Source organism: Numida meleagris, chromosome 1 (assembly GCF_002078875.1).
Source record: "Numida meleagris isolate 19003 breed g44 Domestic line chromosome 1, NumMel1.0, whole genome shotgun sequence".
NCBI lineage: Eukaryota > Metazoa > Chordata > Aves > Galliformes > Numididae > Numida > Numida meleagris.
In genome coordinates, this window is record NC_034409.1 from 165,881,502 (window position 1) to 165,904,374 (window position 22,873).

Genomic DNA, 22,873 nt, shown 5'->3' on the forward strand with positions numbered 1-22,873 from the left:
CCCCTCTCCGCTTGGCCCCGCCCCCAAACCAGTGTGGTCACGCCCCTACACCCTCCTAGCCCCGCCCCTCCCGCGCCAACTCGCTGAGGGGGCGGTTGGCGGGAGCGGCGACGAAGGGGAAGGGGGGTCCGCGGTACGAGGGGAGTTGGGTTCTCTCTGTTGCCCTGTGCCGTTCAGCAGGGTGGGGAGCACCGTTCCTGGGAGGCAGATGGGTGAGTTTCCTGGTAGGCTGGGTAAGAGAGCACCTCAGATCCCAAGTGCTGCGAGACAAAGCGAGGTTATGGCTGTTGAAGCAAGTACGGTGTGGTAGTACGGTAGGTCAGGGCTGGGAGCTTGAGGGGTGGTGCCTTAGGGGGGCTGGTCAGGGCCTGCAGTGTTGACAGGGTCAGGTGGACCACCATAAAGCATCCCTTCTATTTGGCCACGTTAGAGCACGATGCAGCTGTGCTGAGGTTTCTTCTGTTCCACACTTGAAGTCTCTCTTTGGGATGTTTGCTGTCAGTTGTCTCCCCTGCTCTGTCCTGCCTTGGCTTTGCTCTCCTGCCCTGTTGCCAGAATCTGTGTGGCAGGGCTCCTCTCAGACACCTTCTTCCTTTGTTCCCCTGTCCTCTACTCTGCTCTTGCCTCCACTAGGCTGAATTTCCACAACTACTCTGCTTGTTCCCTTCTCCAGCACTGACAGCCTGTTGGTTCAGCTTCCTGGTGTCTGGAACTAAGCTAGACATTCATTTGTGACCACAACCCTGTCATTGTGGCTGCAGTCTTTAAACTTCTTCTGTTCTCACTTTGATTTTTACCTAGAATCTCTATAATAACTTTATCTCATGATAAAATCTTGCTTGCTTTTATCCTTCCTGTCTCTAGCAGCAGGAACAACACTGATACCTTATCGGAAAAACTAGGGTTTCTTGTTTGTGCTGCACTTCCTCCACTGCCCCCATCCAGTCTCTTGCCTTCCTTCATATCCATCCTGCACATCTACAAACTTCAGGGTTTCCTTTGGAGCTTTCACCCTGAGCCAACTGCTTGCACTCACTGTCAGAAGTTCTTTGTTTCCACTTTCATCCTAGGCCTTCTTTTCTTTCCAGTCTGTCCTACCCCTGGTGATTTGCAGGCAGTGGTCCTCAAGGTATTGGTGAAATGTCATGGCTGTCAGGTGAAGTCCCTGGTGACTGGGAAAAAGGCAGTGTCACACCCATTTTTAAGAAGGATAGAAAGGATGACACAGGGAACTACCAACGTGTCAGCCTCACCTCAGTGCCAGGGAAGGTGATGGAGTAGATCCTCCTGGAAGCTATGCCAAGGCACATGGAAGAGAGGGAGGTGAGATGGCTTTACTAGCATGGCTTTACCAGGGGCAGATCCTGCCTGACGAAATGTGTTGCTTTTTATGATGGTGTAACTGCATCACTGGACAAGGGGAGAGCCACTGGACTTCAGTAAGGCCTTTGACATGGTCCCCAATAACTTCCTTCTCTCCAAATTGGAAAGATGGGTATTTGACAGGTGGATTGTTCAGTCATGAGATCATACCCAAAGAGTGGTGGTCAGTGGCTCAATGTCTGGATGGATATCAGTGACAAGTCGTGTCCCTCAGGAGTCGGTACTGGCACTGGTGCTCTTTAACATCTTCATCAATTACACTTACAGTGGGATTGAGTGCACCCTAAGCAAGTCTGTGGATGACACCAAGCTGTGTGGTGCAGTCAACATGCCTGAGGGATGAGATGCCATCCAGAGGGACCTAGACAGGCTAGAGCAGAGGGCCCAGGTGAACCTCATGAGGTTCAACAAAGCCAAGTACAACGTCTTGCACCTGGGTAGTGGCAACCTTATCTATCAGTACAAGCTGGGGGATGTAAGGATAGAGCACAGCCCTGGCAAAAAGGACTCAAGCAACCTACACAAGAGAGAGACCGTGTTTTTCCGTGTTTATATGCGTGTGCTTACCAGGTGTGAGCTGTGTGTCCTAATCCGAATTTTTATCAGTGTTGGAAGGAGGCTCTGAGGTTGCACAGAGAGCTTTGAGGTCTTCATCCTTAGAGATTTTCAAGACCAGACTGGTTAAACCTCTTAGTAACCTACTTGGAGCTCACAGTCAACCCTCTTGTCGCTTCCAGCCTGGATGGTAGTCCTGTGCTATGGTCCAGTGCCGGGCAGAACCTGGCAGTGAAAGACTGGGCTGGTGAGACATAGTGAATCACCTAGGAAGTGAAGACATAACTATGGAGTAGTTTTTTCCAGTTCTTGAAGCTGATCTTTGGTTTTGTAAGAATTCCTGCATTGTGGTTTTTTGTTCGTACTGGTTTACTACTGTTATTATTACTCTTCCAGGAGGCATGGCCCATGCCCAACTATGGTTAGTTTTGTTTAGTAGTAGCTCATCTTATTGTGATGTTTGACCATCTATTCAAACTTACCATGGTTAATGTTGAACTCCAGGCTTCCTCGTAGAGCTTCTGCTTCTTCCTTCCTCCATCCCCTTATTTTATTGTTGTTCAGCCCTGTAAGCTAAGTGTCAAATCTGAACTTGATCCTGCTTACATGCTTCAGGACTGTGTTCATTCTTTTCATCACAATTTTTGTTGATCACAACTTTATAATGCCACACTTCCATTTAAATTAATCTTGTCCACATGTAAATTTGCTTTGAAGTCTCAAGCTTACCTATTTTTGAAATAAATCCTTGAAGTATTTTCTTTTCCTAAAGATCCCCTTGTTTCTAGGTTCATGTGAGAATTTTCTTAATCTTTGAAAATGTTCCTGTGAGCCAGTAGTTTCCTGATTATGGCACTTCTCATTTTTCTTCAAAGTCACCATCTCTGGTTTATCTTCTGTGCTTTCCTTCTGATTACAAGTTCTTTAAGACTGAGTTGTTATGTTATTTCATGTCTTATATCATATTAACTCTACACCAACAAAAGAAACCTAAATTCTGAGGGAGCTGGGCTTGTTCAGCCTGGAGAAGAGAAGGCTGCAAGGAGACCTCGTTGCAGCCTTCCAGTATTGAAAAGGGGATTATGAGCAGGAGGGGAATCAACTTTTTACTAGGGTAGATCATGATAGGACAAGGGGGAATGGTTTTAAGTTCAAGGAGGGAAAATTTAGATTGAATGTTAGGGGGAAGTTCTTCAGAGAGAGTGGTGAGGTGCTGGAACAGGCTGCCCAGAGAGGCTGTGGATGCCCATCCCTGGAGGTGTTCAAGGCCAGGTTGGATGGGGCCCTCGGCAACCTGGTCTAGTACCAGATCTGGAGGTTGGTGGCCCTGCCTGTGGCAGAGGGGTTGGAACTTGATCCTTGGGGTCCCTTCCAAACCAAGCCGTTCTATGATACTCTTTAATCTAGAATGTACCTAACCTTGAAAATCACTGTAAAACGAAAATGTGTTAAACTTGGCTGGTAATGAGAGGACTTCTGAAGCCAAATCAGGAATTCTCTGATTTAAATCAACATCACTGTATGCAATCATAATCTAAAAGGAAGCTGGAAAGAAGCATAAATATACTACTTGCATACTCAGCTTTTTTTTTTTTGACTGGATTAACTGTTGCTCATACTAAATCTGTTTATCCAGCAGAAAACTATTTCTGGGACCTTTCAGAATGCTTAATGTGGTATGTTTCTCTAATTTCCCGTACCTCCTTTTCCTCAGACAAGATAAACTTTGCTTTGCCTTCTGTGACAGAAGTGCTGAAAATCATTCTTTAATGGAAGCATTCCAAGGTTAATGGAGCAGCTCTTTCAGGTTTTTTTTTTTTTTTTTAATAATATCACTGATTTATTTCTTGAAACACTAACGATAATTAGAAAAACTGTTAAATCAATCACTAAGAGAACATATCTCCCTTTTTGGCCACTTGTGCTGTGTTATGATTCTTGTATTGCCTGGTTTATATGAGCAGACCATTCTTAGTTCAGCACATTAAACTAGAGATGACTATTTATTTTGTTTTGTCTTCTTGTCAGATTTTTCTGAATTTTTTTTTTTTTTTAAACGTCTTCAGTTATCTGGTAGGAACAAAGGCAAAGCAGAAAATGGCTGAGCAGCCAAAACTACTTCGTAGACCTCTGCCTCCTATGCTGCCATCTCAACTGCCTATGCCAAGGAAGAAGATTGGTAAAGGTAAATTATATAAAAACTGTCCTTGTAGTGCATAGTTTCAAATTCCTTATGTTCTCTCAAGTTAACACGGAAGAAGATAGGATCTGTTGGTTCATCTGTAAATTCACAACAGAGTGCAGGGAGATAACTGGCTGACTGGAGCCAGCATGGGTCTAACACTGAAGCTCCTGGGCAGTGCAGTATGAGAGATCCTGAACAATGCTAACGTTCAGTGCAAGCATACTAATGTTGATGCTAGCCTAATCTCTTACTAAGCGCAAAATGTGCTGGAGGTGTCTATTTGTAATTGCTGTGGCTGTTCAACAAATGATAAATCTAATCTACATAATCATAGAATGGTTTGGATTGGAAGGTACCATCTAGTTCCAACCCCTCTGCTGTAGACAGGGATACCTCCCTGTAGACCAGGTTGCTCGAAGCCCCGTCCAGCCTGGCCTTACCAGCAAGTGTTGTAAGCTGCTAAGGCAAAGCAGTATGAATAGGACTGCATGATGATCTGAACCACTGCATCTCTCTGGGAGGCTATTCATGTAAAATAATGGAACAGTAACTGGGACAGATGCAGGAACCAGAGTCTGCCACTTATCCAACTTGAATGCTACCCTTCTAGCTTGCCCAAGAAAGTAACATGTAACATGAGAAACTGGTGGTTCTGGGAAAAGTTATGTTGGAACAGATGGGAGTCAGACCATAAGGGAAGTGATATGCAACTTTGATTCAGACAAAATGAGGGAAAAGTGTTTTGAGGAGATGGTCGTATTCTTAGAATGTACGTTAATGTAAAAAGACATACACTGGTTTATATTATTTTGAAGGCATCAGGGAATTCTATTTAAGAACAAGGGACTTGCAATGCAGTATGGTTCAGAAATAAATAGACATTTTGTATGCCAGTATACGTGAATGAAATGCTCTTTTCAGTTTATATAAAGTAGCTATTGATTAAATATTTAAGCACTAACCTTTAAAAATAAAAATGAAAAACAGTAAAATGATCTATAATAAAAATATTTTGTACGTAAGTGATTAAAAAAAGCTGTAAACTATTCACTAATCCTGAAACTAGGTCTGTAAAGAAGAATCTTGATGTCTGAACAGATTCGCTGACTTCAGCCAAAACTGTGAGACCCCAGGATCTGCTACAGTAATACGACATACAGAATTTTTCATTTTTTTCCACAGATTAACGCATGAAAATTAATAAATTAATGTAATATGAAATAATAAAGGTCATATCAAAGAACAGTGCTGTCCCTACGAACTTATTTGAAGAGAACAAATCATTTGCTACTTTTTATTTCCCTCTGAATTCTGTAATTCTGTTTGAGTATCTAAATAGCTAAAACTGCTCAGTCTTCACATAATCACAAAGAGAGACCACCAGAAGGAAAAAAAAATTTTTTTATTATGTTTGAAAGATGACATATTGAGTTATATCTTTATAAAAGTACTAAAAATATTAAGGAGAATTCAGTTAAAAAAAAAAAAAAAAGTGAAGTTGAAAAGTCAGAAGATGTAATTATTAGGCCCTTGATATTATTAGGCCCCTCCAAAGTCTATTTTGAAAGGCTGGTAAAATCTATTCAATACATTTCCAGCCTGGCGCTGTCCAAACTGATGTAAGTATTTCTGGCTCAGTACCAGAGCTATGCTCCAATGATTTAAAACATTTTAAAAGTGATAGATAAACCTTTTATCCTCAAAGTTTTATTGTGATGGCTCTCCTTGTAGTAGAGCATATGATTAGTGATGGTTGCTATTTATAGATTATGTATTTATATAGTACACCTGACAAGAATCCAAGATCCGCACAATAAAGTTTGTTCAAGGATCATTTCTCCAAATGTAACCGTTGCACCTGATAGATATTTAAACAGCAGCATGACTATTGATCAGAAAGCAACTCTTCAGCAATGGTGTTTCAATCATTTTTGGGGACAGAACTGTTTTGTGCTTCATGAAGTGTGAGACTGAGACCTGGGGCCAGGAGCTCTGAGCTAGGAAAAAAAGATGAGCCTTTTAGTGGTATGTCATGAGTGTCTTCCTCTGCAGGGAACTGTAGGAAGTGAGGATGTAATACAGTAAAGCAGTTGACTGAAAATGCAGAAGAAATTTCAATGAGATGTGGTGGACTGTGCCTGGTAGAGATCTTGAGGTTGTCAGCCACAATACTGGAGGGCAAGAAATCCAGGGAGATAACCCCAATGGTCCCAGCTTTCTTTGAGAGCTGAGCTTCAACAGAGAGCTAAAGAGAGTGGCTTCTCCTTCAGCAGGTCCCTGAAAATGAGCTTCCCTAGCAAAGGGAACAAAGCGCTAAGCTTGTGGAACCACACAATGAATGAATGAGTAATTTAGTAAGAATTTCTTTGTTGATAAAAGTGTTTGGGACTAATTACTTGTGGATGCAGTGATGTTTGGAAGCTGGGGTCTAGCTAAGGAGCCAATAGACCTCCAGAAGGAGCCCTAGTAGCAAAGTATCTACTATGTGAGGAGTATGAAATTAATCTCTGCCTCAGTGTTGTGGGACTCTAGGGCTCAGCACCATCACACCACACATACTACTCATTAAACAGAGATGAATAAGCTAAGTAAATAGAATTTCGGAGTCTCATTCTAAGTGTCTGTCTTTTCTCTCATTTTCAGCAGGCAGGAGTTTTGGAAAATACCTAGCTAGAGCGATGAAGAGTACAAATGATAAAATTGGAAAAGTGGTGTCTGACAGTTTTGTCGGTGCTCAAGGGCAAGACAAGCAGACAGATGTTTCCTTCAGCCATGGTCACATTTCGCAGAATCTGGGGCAGACCCAGCCCAAAAATACATTCCTGTCTGTTCATCAGATTTGCCAAAGTCAAACACAAATCCAACTCAAAGATCTCCTTCAGTCTCGGTACCTGTCTGGCAGTATCCAACCCCAATCTGACCACGTTTCTTCTTGTCCAATATGTTTCCAACACAGACGTATATGTCAGCTTAATCAAGGCAGTAAATTTGGGCAAACACAGATCCAGTCCAAAACAACAGGTTTTCATGACCAAAGGAGAGGCTTAATTTCCTGTGAAACAAGTTTCCCCACAGCAGAAGTGGAGCAGAAGGGCAATCTAGTTTTTAAGAACAACTCGGCACATTGGCCTTTACGAGGCAATGCTGCAAACTTGGTTGATCAATATGAAATTATTCCTATGTGCTCAAGCAGCCAAATGCCACGCCAAAGTAAGGAGAAAAACGTGTTTTCTGCCCAAATTCCTAGGAGAGATTTTATTCTTACTGAAAGTCCCAATGGGCCTGATTACTTCGCATTTTGCAAAAATCATAAATTCTCTCATGTGAAGCATGGAAACTTACAGAGCGCTGGTCCTGCCCATTCCACTCCTCCTGTATTTACACTGGGAAGTTTAGCTGCAGTTTCTTCTCTCCATCTGCCTTTGAAGACAACACTCAAAAAGCCATTTGTTTCCCGCTACAACTGTGAAGTCCTCAGTAACCGGTTAATGACTGAAAACAGGAGTTTGCAGACTGAAGTTAACACAGTGATTTTGTCTGATATTGCTTTACCAGCAGATGAAACAAGAAAGCCTGAGCAACAGAAGTTCCTAGGTAATTAATATTAAACATTGTAGTATCTTTTTGTTGGCACGGTGTTTTACTGTAAACATTTTTCTAACAGTCTCTTGCAGGGAAAAAAAAAACTTTGTTTTTGTTTGTATGGATCTTTGAATTTGCCCTCATTACTTGAGAAATAACTAGTGCAGAATTATAGCTTGTGATAACTAAATGAAGTGTTGTGTCTTCAGATAACAGCAAGTGGTGATTTAAATGTACACAACTTTATTATAATGGATGGTGTATGGGAACTGTGAAAAGTCCCATCATTTAAGTCTTTGAAAACGGCGGGTCTATCAATCACCAGTATTTAGGAAGACAATTCTAACCCTTTCATGGGTCTTTGGCCTGGTTCCCCTGTATCTTATTGAATGCGAAATGAGGAACAAACTTAGAATCCTAGAATCACAGAATCATTAAAGTTGGAAAAGACCTCTAAGATCATCTAGTCTGGCTGTCAACCCATCCCCACCATATCCACTAACCATGTCCCTGAGTGCCACATCTCCATGTTTCTTGAACACTTCCAGGGACAGTGACTTCACCACCTCCCTGGGCAGCCTGTTCCAGTGCTTGACTACTCCCTTTGTCAAAGAAACTTTTCCTAATATTCAACCGGAACCTCCTCGGGTGCAACGTAAGGCCATTCCCTGGGAGAAGAGGCCGACACCCCACCTTGCCACAATCTCCCTTCAGGTAGTTGTAGAGAGCATTCAGGTCTCCCCTGAGCTTCCTCTTCTCCCTGAGCTTCCTCTTCTCCAGACTCAACTATCCCAGTTTCCTCAGCTGCTCCTAATAAGGCTTTTCTCCAGACTCTTCACAGCTTCACTGCCCTTCTCTGGACACGTTCCAGCTTAAAACAAAAATAAATTCATTTTTCAGGACTGACCAGTGTCCTACTGCATCCTGTATCAGTGATACTGCATGAATAGTTGTGCCGATAGAAGCTATAAGAGAAGAATAAGACAGTGGAAGGAACAAGCAATGGGGAATTCTGTAATCTGATATTGCTTCCAGTCACATAATAGCTTGAAACCACAGCACTGGAGGCTGTGCCTGAGCTCCAAGAGGAGTGGTGAATTCCCCAGAGGACCTCCCACAGTCCTGCCTTCCCAGAGGACTACTTTTTGCTTTAGCAGTGCTTCTGCAACTAAGTTTCCTTCCAGGTCTATAGTAGAGAAAAGTCTTCCATGGGTTCAATCCTGAGATGCGCTAAGGGTGAAGCTGGATTTAACAACTGGGTTTAAAGGCACGGAGTTGCTCCCAGAAGCTGACATTATATAAACACCCTGCATGAATTCAGCCTTTTTTTCTCTCTGAAAGCCAAGCCTCAAATGTATTCCTTGGTATCAGTTTTCCACTACTGACAAGTGAGTAACTAACTGTGACTCGTGGGAAGAAGTGTTTACCTCATCCTTCCTCTGTGGTAGTCTAGAAGCAGGTATATAGTTATTTCTGTACTATCGCTATAAAACATTAGCACAGTGGAAATGGTGTGTCAGTGTATGGTGATAATATGAAGGGTGGAAATGCACGGTCTCAAATAATGGTCACACTTAGGGATAGTGTGTGCTTTGGCACAGGGGGTGCAATTCTGGTTACTGATGTGTGGTTCTGTTGCACAGGTTGCACAGGAACAGCTTCAAGAGGGAAGCCATTCCCCTGGCAGGAACTCTGTTCGCTGCGTTCAGAGTGTGAGAAATGTGACACATCTTGTAAGAGAAAGGTGGCACTGAGATTTTTCTGATGAAATGCAGGGGCAGTCACCTGGCTGTAGAGTTCGTGTTCCTAGTTGTGTTCTATGTACCCAAACCTGTGAAAGGCTAGAAGCAACACCATGTGTTTGCCACGGGCTTTTCTGCAGGCTCCAGTTTGACCACACCGCTTATCCATACTCTGCATGGATGGGAATACGGGTGCTGTGTCACCTGGGACTAGAAAAGTAGTTCTGAGGAGGTGAATTACACATGGAGATTTCATCCTACTGAAAATGTACTTTGTTAGAGCAGTATTCTGATGTGGTTCTTTTCAGCAGCATTGGAAAGAAGGAAAGTATAATAAATGCCAAGCATTTTCTGAGGCCTTGTCTCTGCCTCTCCAGACCCTTTCAAGGACATCCAAGCTGGGAATATCTGGTACTGTAGTGTCCCCTTCTCCCTCTCTTTCTCAGGCAGATGCATCCCTTCTTCCTAACTTTGGAGTTGTCTCAAAACCATTTTTAAAGAGATCTGTGAAGCTGGCAAACAACTGCTACCTCAAGTGGTAGTGTGACAGACCACGCTGAAACTGAAGCCTCGAGGAGGCATTTCATGCCACCCAATGTGAAATCCCTGAAGTTAATCACTTAATTATAACTAGTAATGCATGCTTCTTTCTTAGCCCGTGGAGAGAGGGACAGAAACTTCCAGAAGGCAAGTACTAACCCAAGGTAGACATCTAAAATGAATGGAATGAATGAAACACAAAATAGATGTCTACTTTTTGACCATTTACAGTAAAATACAGTTTTGCAGTGTCGTTTGTTGGCTAACACTTTATGTTTTGTGCCTATGGTCAGCTGCAGAACTGCATGAAAAAGAGCAGACCATGGAAATTCTATTTTAAGCACAGAAACTCATAGCTGTTCACTGTAGCCAGCAATGAGGCTCTATACTGGCTGCTGTACCACAGACACAGATATAGTGATTGTGGCTTAGAGAAAGGCGTTACCTGAGGTTAATTGAGAGAACCAGTAAATTGAGTGTGTGCAGCTGTTAAGCTGAATATTTGTTCACCTCCTGGTACTGGTTGGGCAAATTATTATCTGATGTCATTTTTTAGTGCTGAGAATGCTTTTCTGTGAAATTATTTTCTAACAGTGTCAGCATAAACCTTTTTATGATCAACCTTTTTATGATCAGTCTTAGGCTCAGATTTCCTAGGACATAATGCAGAAATCATGCAGGCTGGGCCCAACCAGAAGACCTGGTGGATGACAAGTTGAACGTGATCCAGCATCGTGTCCTTATGGCAAAGAAGGCTGATCACATACTGGCAATATTTTAATAAGCATAGCCAGCAGTCCAAGGGAAGTGATTATAACTTCATATTCAGCACTTGTAAAACCATACCTGGAGTACTGTGTCCAGCCTGGGACTCCCCACTATAAGACAGATATTGATACACTCCAGCAGAGGCTGACAAAAATGGTCAGGAAGCTGAAGCAGCTGACATATGAGAGAGACAGAAAGTTGGGTTTGTACAGTCTGAAGAAGAGATGCTTAAATGGAGATCCTGCTGCTACCTTCAGATGGTCAAACCCTTCTCAGAGGTTCACGGCGGCAGCAGAAAAAGGCAACTGACACCAGCTGGGAAATGGAAAACTCTCGTTAGATATAAGGAACCCAATGCTATTGGTCAAACACTGGCACAGGTTGCTGGGAGAAGTTGTGGATTTCCATCCTTGGAGATATTCAGCAGGAAAAAGCCCTGAGCAACCTGATCTAGTCCTCCTTTGAGCAGGGAGCTGGATCAGATGATGTCTCAGAGATCCTTTCCAATAGGAAGTATGTTATGACTCTGTGTCTTTCTTGCACCTACTGAAGCTTTAAAATGTATATTTTATATTTAAGGTCTTTCTTACTGCATTTGAATAATATATAGGGCTTTTGTGCAATCATATTCTGAGCCACATGTATTAAAGAATCTATTTCTTATGTATGGAACATGTCTATTACTTTGCTCTTCTCTTTAGAAATGGCCTTGCAAGAGAAAACAAGAAAATCTGATTTACCAGAAAAAATTTTGCAAGAACAAAAGAAAAAAAAAGCATATATTATACATTATATAAAGTTAACTGAACCTGATAGAGAAGAAGGACCCTTTTCAGGTACAAATTAGGTTGTGTGATAGTCATAAAATGCCACTGTGATAAATCAGATTCTCAGAAATATGTCATCACAACACCAGCCCGTAGGGAGCTACAGCCACTGCATATTGTTGCAGCAGCAAACTAGTGGGATTAGAACGTAACAAAATAATCTGCAGTCTTGACCTGGCTTTGAAGTGACAGTGAGGTTGAAGGCTCAAGACCTACCTAAAGTGCTCAGGAGAAAGGTGCTATTTCTGAACCCTCTTGTCCAACACAAGGACAACCCTGTAGTCTCTATCTCAGCAAATAGTAACTGCAGAGGAAGGCAAAATACTGTCATCGCTGTAGGCCATAATCCAATTCTACACTCAGTCTCCTTTTTTTTTTTTTTTTTTTTTTTGTACACAAAGACCTATTCTTCTATCAAAGGGAAAGGAAAGGAAGAGATTATAAAGGACCTTCAATCTTTATATTTCTGTGCAGACATTCATGAGTTCACATTACTATGTGAGAGTCTTGTCTGTGTTTGGCAACAGAGGATATAAATGATTAGATTTAGGAAGTCTGCAGAACACCTCTCATTTAGTCTTAATTATCTAGTGTTTACTTTCCCCTAAGAAATTCTGTAATGCTTGACACTTTTTCATATCACAGATGCTAATGATGCCCCTGACGGCAGTAGTGTGGAGGATGACTGGGAAACCAGATTCCATTTTATGGCAAACAAGAAAGATGAAGAGGAAAAACTGATGTTCAGATCCCAAGTGAAAGTATGGCATTGCTTCTGGAACCGGAAGACCGCTCTCAGCCTTCAGGTACAGCCATTAAAGATGCACTACGCATGTTGCTGTATTGAATAGTCAGTTTTCATTCCAAGTATCTTTTGGCTTTGCAACATCATCCACAGAAAAAAAACAATCTTAAAATTATTCCTGGACAACTGCATGAAAAAGAAGTGACTAGAATGATTTAAAATGGTTTTGATAAAATTAGAGCAGCTGTAGGGATAGCTCTTTTACATGCTTTTCTTCTATAGTTGCCTTGCCTAAATTCTCCATTGTTTCTTTGTTCTTTCCCGTACTTTCCCCTGTACTTTTACTATCTTATTTTCTTTCTGATGCGTCCTGCATAATTTTCATGGCACTTGCTCTGCACTATACCTTCTGCCTAAGTGTTTGTAATTCAACCCAAATTATGCCAGCACCATGAAAAGGAGTCATCAGATGTGGAAAATGAGAGAAAATTCCTCCTGCTTTTGGTAAGAAACCAGCAGAGATTTCATATTTCAGGGTTTCCATGAGTATGCCTCTAATAAACTAATAAACTAATAAACTTTGTCCATTGATGGACGTGAACCAGCCATTGTTGCCAGATAAAGCTTCAACCAAATTCATGTTTGGGATTCTCTGCCAGAATTTATGTTTCTGACCATAAATTAACACGATGAAATAGTTTTCTAAGCCACCTTTATGTAAATGGTTTGTAGGCTTCAACCCACTGTCTGCTGCAGGCATTCATTGAAGTAGGAACTGGTATCTGGATAAGCAAAATCCTTCTTGGAGGTAGATAATATTTCACGTATGGACTTTAACATCTCAGAATAAATATATCTAGTCAAAAAGTATATGGGGAAAAATTGATCAGGGATTTGGGGAATCATCCTAACTCGATAGTTCCTGCTTTAAATGCATCTCAGTCTTAAGCAAATGATCTGTGTAAATTAACTGTAAGTATTTAATTCCTTTTACTGTGATCTTGAAAGAACTGGTATTTTTGTTTCCCATTCTATCATCTAGAAAACCTATTGAAATGTCAGTATTCCCAGTGAATTTGATCATTATCTGAAACTGCCATGTTATGATGTCGTTATTTGGAAGAAATGAAAAGAAGTGTCCTGTGTTGTTTGCCAGTAGCAGTATGGTAAAAAATGTTGTCTGATACCAATTTATTTTAAAGTTCTCTGCTGCCATTTACATAAGAATTGTCATTATCAAATTGAGCAGACTGTGTTTATTATCCATTTCTGCAAATTTCACCAAAATGGAAACTGGCAGTAACAGATGGAAATACCAGAACTATCATCATGAGCTAACACTACTGAGAGAGTTCTCTTTCTTAGTACTATAAAAAGCAATTATTGATTTTTCACCTTCTTGCCAGCAGTACCCTTAAGTGGTCATAGAAAAAGATATTTGTAGAACTTCTTTCTCTTTGCTGAGAAGTGTACAATATTTTAACTCTTCTGATATATAAATAACCTCCAAAGCATCCAAATCAATGGAGCTACTCCACACTTTACCAGCAAAGAGCTGAGATCCCCAGGTGATCCCTACTCTTTATTTTATTCAACTTATCCACATTTTACCTAGTTATTGTTAAGAGAATTATTTGCTGATGTTGCTGTCATTTTGCAGATATTTTGAGATGTCTCACTGGGCCTTGCCACCTACTAAAAAGATTCTTTGTACGTGGTCATCACTGGTGAAATCTTCCTTGCTGTGCTGCATCTGCACTTTTTCAGCAGTAACTGCATAAATTATTTTAAATTACTGGAGATTACTTATATGCCACTGCATTGTCCCTGCCTTAGGGAGGCCTATTCTCCTGATGCATGTTGCAGAGAGGTCCAGGCTTGCCTTGAGTGAGCTGACATTTCTACACCAAAAGATATGGCTACATGCAGGGAGACAGGATGGATCTGCAGATTAGCCACATGACACTACATTGCTATGGCTGCGCTACTTCCTTTTCTGGAGCAAGCTGGTCCGTTATTCCTGGAGTCTTTCCACACTGCTACCTGAGAATAGACACTGTATAACTTCATGCAGCTTTGCTGAGGCCTACAATAATGGAAATGTGAAGATGTGTCACACTGTACTTTTTTTATCTATGGGAGAACTGAAAGACATGATGTTTTCCTGAGGTTGGGATTATGTTCCTTAAAATTGTCACTGTGTCCAGAATTTCCAGAAGTCTGGGTTGCTGTATGCAAGTACGCTGAACAGCAGTGAAGATATCTGTATAAAGGAATTGCATGATCAATACCTAGAGTCATGCTAAACTTTAAAAGCAAAATGAAAACTGCAGAGAGGCCTCAGTTCAGAGTAAGCTTTCTGATGTTCCACCTACTTTTTGGCCACCACGGAAAATCAGTCCAAAATTCTCCAATGCATTTAAGTTATAAAAGTTGTCAGCACTTTCAGTTTTCTTTCAGATATCTTTATTTCTCTTATACAAAGCAGAGTCTTATTTGTCTAAGGCATCCTTCCTTTGAAGTATTAAAACAGAAGTGTAGATACATTGAAAGATTAAGTAACAATATTATTTTCCTGAGTCATCAAGAAATTTCAATTTGCTGAATATAAAACAATCCTAAATGTTATCAGTATGGCTTTCTTTTGTGAACAGGAAATATTTTTCAGTGTTTGAGAAATGTATTAGATATGAAAACAGGTTTTCATGCAGCTCTACAGTAAGCATTGTTTTTGTGATTGAAGATGTAATTAGAAGCTTCAGCAAAAGCAATCCTTTAACTAAGTGATATCTAACCACAGTTTTTTTGCTATTAGAGAAATTTGCCTGGCTTTTAGTCTTTTATGATCCCATCAGCAGACAGGGACCAAAGCATCCAGCCACTGTCTTGTCCTTGGAGAAGTTAAAGTAAGAGATCTGTCTGAATGCGGAATGTGATGATAGAGCCAAAATCCCCTAGTGCACAGGGCCCAGGAGCTGACTCCAGAGCACTCTGGAAAAGGCAGAGAAGGCCAGAGATACATCCCTTCTCCAGTCTCACTGGCTTCCAAGCCCTTCTGCCTAGGTCCAGCAAGGAATCCCAATGCCATCATCTGCTTTAAGCTGAAACAGGTCAAATTTCCGGGGTATGCTGCTATTTCAGAAACCATTCACACTCTTAGAAACAGAAGTGCTGCGAACTGAAAAAGGGAAGGGCTTGCACATGAAGCAGAACCACTTCAGTTCACACAGCTTAGTAAATGTCTTGTCAAGATATTCCTTCTTAGGGTAATCATATTGCTTAGAAGGCGAAGTGCCTCTGTTTTTCTTCTGCATTCTCAAAGATGGTTGTTTAAAATCAGAAAGAATTGTTGCAGCTGTTTGCCAAAGCACTGAACTTTGTTTCATATGAAGAACTGATACTTGAGAACTCTTATCTGTTCATAAGTTACCCAATTTGAAACATTTCATCAGCATAACGAATTTGAATCCATGACAAAATCCTTCTAGTATTTAAGTCTGTCTTGCTCATACTACATCTCCTGAAGATTTCACAAACAGGGGTGAGAACATCTGCACTGGATGTTCATTTTTGCTGGAAATATTTTTCCTCTTCAGAATGAGGTTTTCCAGATTTTTTTTAACATTGACAAGAATTTCCAGTTTGAATTTTAATTTTAAAGAAATGTAAAAAATCTGCCTGCAGTCCTATAGTATTACCACAGGAAATCTTCGAACGAGGCATCATTTTTCGTCCAAAATAGATTCAAAGAATCTAAGAAAATTCTGGACCCCAATGCAGTATATAAATCTCATTTTGTTATAGTATTATCCATGGTTTACATTCAGGGATCTATTTATTATAACCCTTTGATTGTACTGTATTGTATTATAACCCTTAGATTTAGATTTGATATGACCACTGGCAGCTGAGTAGGTAGTGTATGTTATGTATACTGTGTATCTGCCATGAAAATGATAAATAATTCTGGCTTACAGGGAACAAGATGCTAGATTCATATATATCTTAAGGCATATTTGAAATTTTATGTGACATTAATTAAATATTATCTCAGCATTTATGTAGTTTGATACTGTATATGTAACAATAACCGCGTACTTTCCTGAGGGGTCATAATAATGCAGAAGCTGCACTCTCCCAGCAGAGCTTAGTATAAAACTTCCCACGTTAGAACTGAAAGTAAGAGTTTCATAAAGGAGCAACAAAATGAAAGAGTTTTGACTGCCTGAATCCAGAGATGTTTGGATTGCATGTTTTAGAAGTTTTAGATCCACTTTAGAGGGTGAGTATATTCCAGAACTAGACTAGATGGGTTGAGCTAATAAATCAGGTATACCTCAGGAAGGTCACAAAAGGAAGTCTAACACAGTTTGAACAACATTAGAAAGTAGGAGGAAAAAAAAAAGTAAGCCAAAAATCACAGAGCGTAAGGCAGCTTCAGAACTGGGCCACTTATTTCATGGCACACTTAGGAAAACAGCCAGAATGAGGGCATTAATAAGAGAGGACCTCGGTGCTCTTAGTGATTGCTGGTGTAGATAACTGTGTGTCCATATCATAGTACTCTTTGTGCTCTATTGCACCTTGGTTCTCTGATCTATCTACATTGCAAAAATATTCATTAGACTGCAGTTTTTTCTTAGTGTGCACAAACAACTCCCTCTACAACAGAACTTCATTGTAGATCTGAGTGTAGCACCTGATTTACCTTTCTTTTCCGTATTCATTGAATGCTTTAGGGCTTTTCTTCCTGTATACTATACCATTGTAGGCTCTATTAAGACATCAGTATGGCAGGCTTCAGAAAGTGCCCTCATGTTATTTCAGACTTTGCAGTCTGAAAACAAAAACAAACCTTGCAGAGTAATAATTATACACAAAAGCAGAGGGGAGATCCACAGCCAAATGCTGTACTGTATAAGTGCAGTCTGTTCTCAAGCAGGCCATCCGGGCAGGGCATGTGTCACTCAGTACCACATCACCCGTGGCAAGGGATTGCTTTTCTTATTTTGATAAATTTAATAGAAAGTTGTGTTCTGGACTGTGTCCACACTTGAAAAAGGAGAACAGGTGATTTGGATGTGATGGAAATGAGCGGGAACGACAGTGAAGGACTTTGGGGCATGAGGCAAGGTGGCTGGTCTTTGGGGTGCTAGCACTGTCTTCAGGCGTATCAGTTATGCTGCTTAAGCTGACTCCATCCAAAGGAGAATCAAACTGTGGTATTTCTAACTTTCATGTCACATCTGTGAGCCCTAGGGAACTGTTCTTAAGGATGTTACTTATTGCATTTAAGTGAAAATGCTGAGTGATTTCCTTATGCAGCTGACTCATTTTTTAATATTTCTTTTAGGCCTACTTTTTGTTTCACCTTCCAGACCTGACCCCTTTGATGGATAATTTGGTCTACCTTAACTTGTCATTCAATAATTTACTCTTCTTTCCGATGGAGGTATGCACTGCTTATTTTCCATCACTTCGCTAAAAGTGATGTAAGTCTGAAATTCTACTGTTTGGATATAAAAATTAACTTTCAACAAGCTATGGTTTAAATGCAAGTGTCATAGCACAGCTATTTAAAACAAATGAAAAAAATAGTTTTCAGTGTTAAAATACGCTTTGGTTACTTGGGGTTCAGTAAGAATTATGGGAAGAATCACAGAAGTCTTTGCAGCTGTCCTCCCAGGCTCCTGTCTGCTCTCACAGACAGTGATCTATCTGATCTGATGATGCAGACAGATGTGTCCATGTTGGAAGACTGTGGACATTTTCCTGCTTCTTGTTTTTCCAAGCACTGCACAAGGTATCACACGCAGTGTCATGCTACCTGAGGCACTGGTAGCTACATGGTTTCATGGTCTGCCCTGTTCAAGCTGTGTTTCCCTTGACAAAGGCTGTCCTTGGCCAACTTAAAGTTACAGATACAGACTGGAAGGGCTCTGGAGGTCCTCCAGTCCAAACTCCCACTCAGAGCAGTGCTAATTTAGACCTTCTGATGTCTTCAACAGCACAGGGCCCCTGAGCTATAGGAGGTAAAACAATATTTTTCAAACTTTTCCAAAATGTGATCTTCCCTGCCTTTCTGACTCACCATCTGTATGCAGCCAGGCATACAAGAGCTTAAGAAGTGAGATGAATAACTTAAATAATAGTGCTCCTAGTAGTTAACAGCCTTTTTTGAAAACTTTCACTTTTGATTTTGATCCACGATTTGAAAAACGCTGCAGTAGCCCTTTCAAGACCAGGAATCATAGAATCACAGAATCACCAAGGTTAGAAAAACCTCCAAGAACATCTAGTCCAACCTTCCACTTATCACCAATATTGCTCACTAAACCAATACCCTCAGTACAACTTCTAAACTTTTTTTTAACCTCTTCAGGGACGGTGACTCCACCAACCGCCTGGGCAGCCCCTTCCAGTGCCTGACCGCTCTTTCAGCGAAGGAAATTCATCTAGTTGAAGACTATTCATCACGTTGATTCTGTAGAGTCTTTTTAAATGCTGACCAAACAAAAGATATTTTTTTCCCAATTTCCATTCATATGTTTTTAGCAGAAGCATTTTTGAAGTAGACAGAATAGAAATTGAAAATTTCATCTCAAAAAATGCAACATCAGAAACAAAACCAAGGCATATAATCAGAAATGCTGAACAGTCTTAAAAACCAGGAGCACTAGCAACTCTGCTTGCAATTCTCAATTACAGTGTTGTAATCAATACAGTAAATGATTGGCAATTGTGTCTCATGCAGCATCTGCAGTAATACTATCTATATATATATGTAGTAGTTGTACTAGCTAATCTTATTATATTTATTTCCTCATTCTTCCTGCATAGTTTACCGTTACTAGAAATGCAGAAAGATTACAACAGAACAGTGGCATGCTTTATGATGAACAGCCGTTGGTTTTATCATTCCCTGTCCTCTTCCCTTCTCAGGTGTTTAATATTAAATCTTTACAAGTCCTTGTGCTCCGGAGCAACCCCATCAGAATAATCCCCAATGACATTCACAGATTGAAGTCACTGAAGAAATTTACAATTTCCTTTAATTTGCTATCAGAACTTCCATCTGGGTAAGTTTTTTTTTTTAATTTGTTGAGAAGTTTGCAGCAGTTATAAGCACAAACAAGGATTTCTGTCTTGAACTACATTATAATCATTCACTGATTTTCATTTTAGTGATGCCACTAAGCCAAACAGAAAGACTTGCTCATGGTAACAGAAGATAGAAGTATTGAAATAGTTAATTTTGATTGCTTGCCTTATTGAATCTTCACTGTTAATATATATGTATACTAGTTTGCTGTAGCTCATTTTCAGTAAACAGACATTTTGGCTGAAAATATTTTGAGGAAAAATGGTCTTGTGGCTCATTCTTGGCTCTACTGTCTGCCTTCATGTAGCAGTAAAAATAGATGAATTTTAAAACTTAGTCAGTACATTAAAATATGACTGATCTGTTGAGATACTGTGGTACAGGAGTAAAATTCCATTTCTAGAGTATTTTGGAATGCTGAGACCCAACTTCAGCCCCTTGGCTTTAGGTATTTAATTGAGGCATCCATCTCAACATCCACATACACCTCTAGAGGTCATTTCAGCTCATGTAACTTGAGCATAAGAGATGAACCATAGTTTTGGATACCAAAAGGGTGCTAAAACATCATCCACTTTCATACCAGGTATAACAAATAGGGGCCTACACACTGTGTAGCTGTAAGGAATGGTTTGAGCTTTGGGGCTGGACTAGATGAACTCCAGAGGTCCCATTCAGCCTATATTGTTCCGATTTTTGTGTTTCTCTGTTATTTATGTTTCTAATTCTTAATTCTGTTTTCTTTCTTTATAGATTGTTTTTATTAGAAGATCTCCGCTATCTGGACATTGCCTATAATCATATTAGCTTTATTCCTAATGATATCAAGAACCTCAGGTATATAAGCAACATAAACTGAAATTAGATATCTACAGCATAATATGTGGACCATATTTGGATATTAAGTGTTTAAGTGAACACGTGGGGAATATTCATTGTACCCTCTCTCTCCCTTCTCCTACCCTATGTGAAAAACTCATTTAAACTGAAACATAAATGATAATCATATAACCATGTCACTTGATGATAGCTGTAAGTCAAATATTCACATGCAAAATATGTTTATTCTCTCATTTGGACTATATATGTACACATACACTTGATTTGTATGATGCGGAAAGAGAAGATGCATTTCCAGCCCGTGTGGTTGCTTTCAAGCAGTGTTGTTTCAAGTGTTGATTAAACAAGAATTAAAGCCAAGCTCTATGGAACCCACCCAGTAGAAACTGTAGAAAAGCAATTATTCATACATGTCCTTAATGTTGATGATATCTGTGTATGTCTAATGCATTCAGATACATCCAGCCCTGTCTTTCAAGATAGCTCAGAAATTCAAATTATAATTAGAAAAATATTATATGTACAATTTTATCCAGTTCATAAAGCGTGCTGCAAGAAACACACAGCATTTTATGCATGCATGCCATCTTGGCTTAGTAGTTAATCTAATGAGAGTTAGGAAATTATATAAACCATTGTCATGTTAGGATATGGTGTGAACAACCTATAAATTCCTGGTGGTCCTTAAAATTACAGAAAGCTTGAGTATTTGAACACTGAAGGGAACCAGCTCTCTGCTTTGCCATCTGGGGTTTTGAATCTTCCACTAAAATTCCTCAGAATAGAAAATAATTTCATACACCCTTTGTTATGGAATGAAAAGATTCAGAACCAACCTCAGAAGCTTATTGATCTGGCTGCCCTCTGCTTCTCCACAAATAACCTAAAGGAAAGATACAACAACATCACAGAAGATATTAAAAAGATTTTGGATGAGTAAGTAAGACAGAATTATGTCTTGTTCCCTTTCCCTACAGTGGAGTATTGTATGAAAAAAATATTGACTTGGCCCCTAGTCAGAAATTCTACAAGTATTAGGAGTGTGGAAGTTCATACTTTCACATGGAAAGTCCACTCCTTCACATGAAATTAATGTTGATCAATGATATGTTATTACATACTGCAATGTATGTAATAGTTGCATGTAGGTATACTCAGTTCGTATTTTGAGTATATCTGAGTAAATGTGAAAATACAGTTAATTAAGATTTGTCAGATGCTGCATGCAAATACTTTGTATTGTTTCATGTTCCTAGTATTTTACACAGCCACCTGTCCTCCAGATAAAACTTGTGTTGCAGCTTCACGTTCTGGCTCTATGTTGAGCCAGTCTGTTGAGAAGGGAGATCGACCTGAAACGTACAGCTGAGATGAAAATGATGTCAGCTCCTTTCTGGGAACTGGAGAATTATTTTCCTCCCTGCCTCTCCACTCCACCCCAACAGTACAGCACATCTTTCTATTTTCGATGTGCCTGTCTCCTCCTTCCCCATGGGAGCCATGCAGACTGTGCATTAAGGCTAGAGTAATTACTTTTTTGGAATAGAGCAGGCCTGTGCTAAAGTGGAACAGAGGAAGTTTAAGTATCTTCTGCAGTGATGAACCATAGTCATTTTGAGGCCAGATAACTTCTTTAATTTGTGCTTTTGAGTGAGGAAGTTGTACAGCTGTGGGTGGGTATATAGCCTTACAAGGATGATGCAAAGTTTTTGATCCAAGTTCTTACCGTTTTAGTTTTACTTTCTGTGACTGCTGCAGTGGACCTCGGTATGGCAAAGGACTTCAGCTTGTCCAAATGTACAGAAACGTATTTAAATGTGGAAGGCTTCGTTTTACTTCTATGCCTGCTCATCATCGTGCCGTAGAAACTTTGTGTCTCAGCCTGAAGCTTGACTACAGTACTTTGTTAAAAGGTATCCGGATTGCAGAGAAACCGTGAGTGGGATAAAATAGTTCAGAAATACGAGATCTCGTGTTATGTTATTCAGATGGACAGCCTGGGACTCAGCTGGTGTGATGGGATCACTTGCTGTGACTACATCTTTCTTAAAGTGATTTCAGCTCTGAATGGTCTGCTTCATATCAATGAATATGTAGTTGTATTGAAATGAAATGCAGACTCAGCCCTATGTAAAGTCAATGAAGTTATGTGCTGACCCTGTGTTTCCTCCAGTGATACCTGACAAGTATCAGATTCTTCCCCACAACTAGCAATAAGCCATTTTACATCACTGTTCTTGTCATTGCTTTAAGAACGGATAACTTTATTCCTGAGTTACATATTACATCCTTCAGTTATCTGTCAAATCTGCAATATTTTTGCAAGTCATGGAAGGTCTTGTAAATATTTTTTTTATTTATAAGCTTTTCATAGAATTATAGAATCCTTAGAGTTGGAAGGGACCTTTAACAATCATCTAGTCCAACTCCCGTGCAATGAACAGGGACACCACAGCTAGATCAGGTTGCCCAGGGCCTTATCCAGCCTCACCTTGAAAGTCCCAAGGGATGGGCATCAACCACAACACTAGGTAACCTGTTCTGGTGCCTCACTACCCTCACTGTAAAAGACATTTCCTTATATCCAACCTAAATCTGCCCTCC

At 40.2% G+C, this 22,873-nt stretch overlaps 1 protein-coding gene across 10 annotated transcripts; it reads left to right on the plus strand.

Annotated features, from left to right (window-relative positions):
• Window positions 24-22,235, plus strand: LRRC63 (leucine rich repeat containing 63). Of its 10 annotated transcripts, none has more exons than XM_021375859.1 (10): window positions 24-212; window positions 3,575-3,614; window positions 4,005-4,123; window positions 6,767-7,717; window positions 12,228-12,388; window positions 17,681-17,779; window positions 19,270-19,406; window positions 20,183-20,266; window positions 20,966-21,205; window positions 22,004-22,235. In XM_021375859.1, exons 1-10 carry the CDS (start codon window positions 209-211, stop codon window positions 22,206-22,208), a joined length of 2,040 nt encoding a protein of 679 aa, XP_021231534.1. In that variant the 5' UTR covers window positions 24-208; the 3' UTR covers window positions 22,209-22,235. The 10 variants fall into 10 exon arrangements, with proteins under 10 accessions (XP_021231534.1, XP_021231554.1, XP_021231544.1 ...); XM_021375879.1 differs by having other exon boundaries at window positions 6,770-7,717; XM_021375869.1 differs by having other exon boundaries at window positions 3,578-3,614.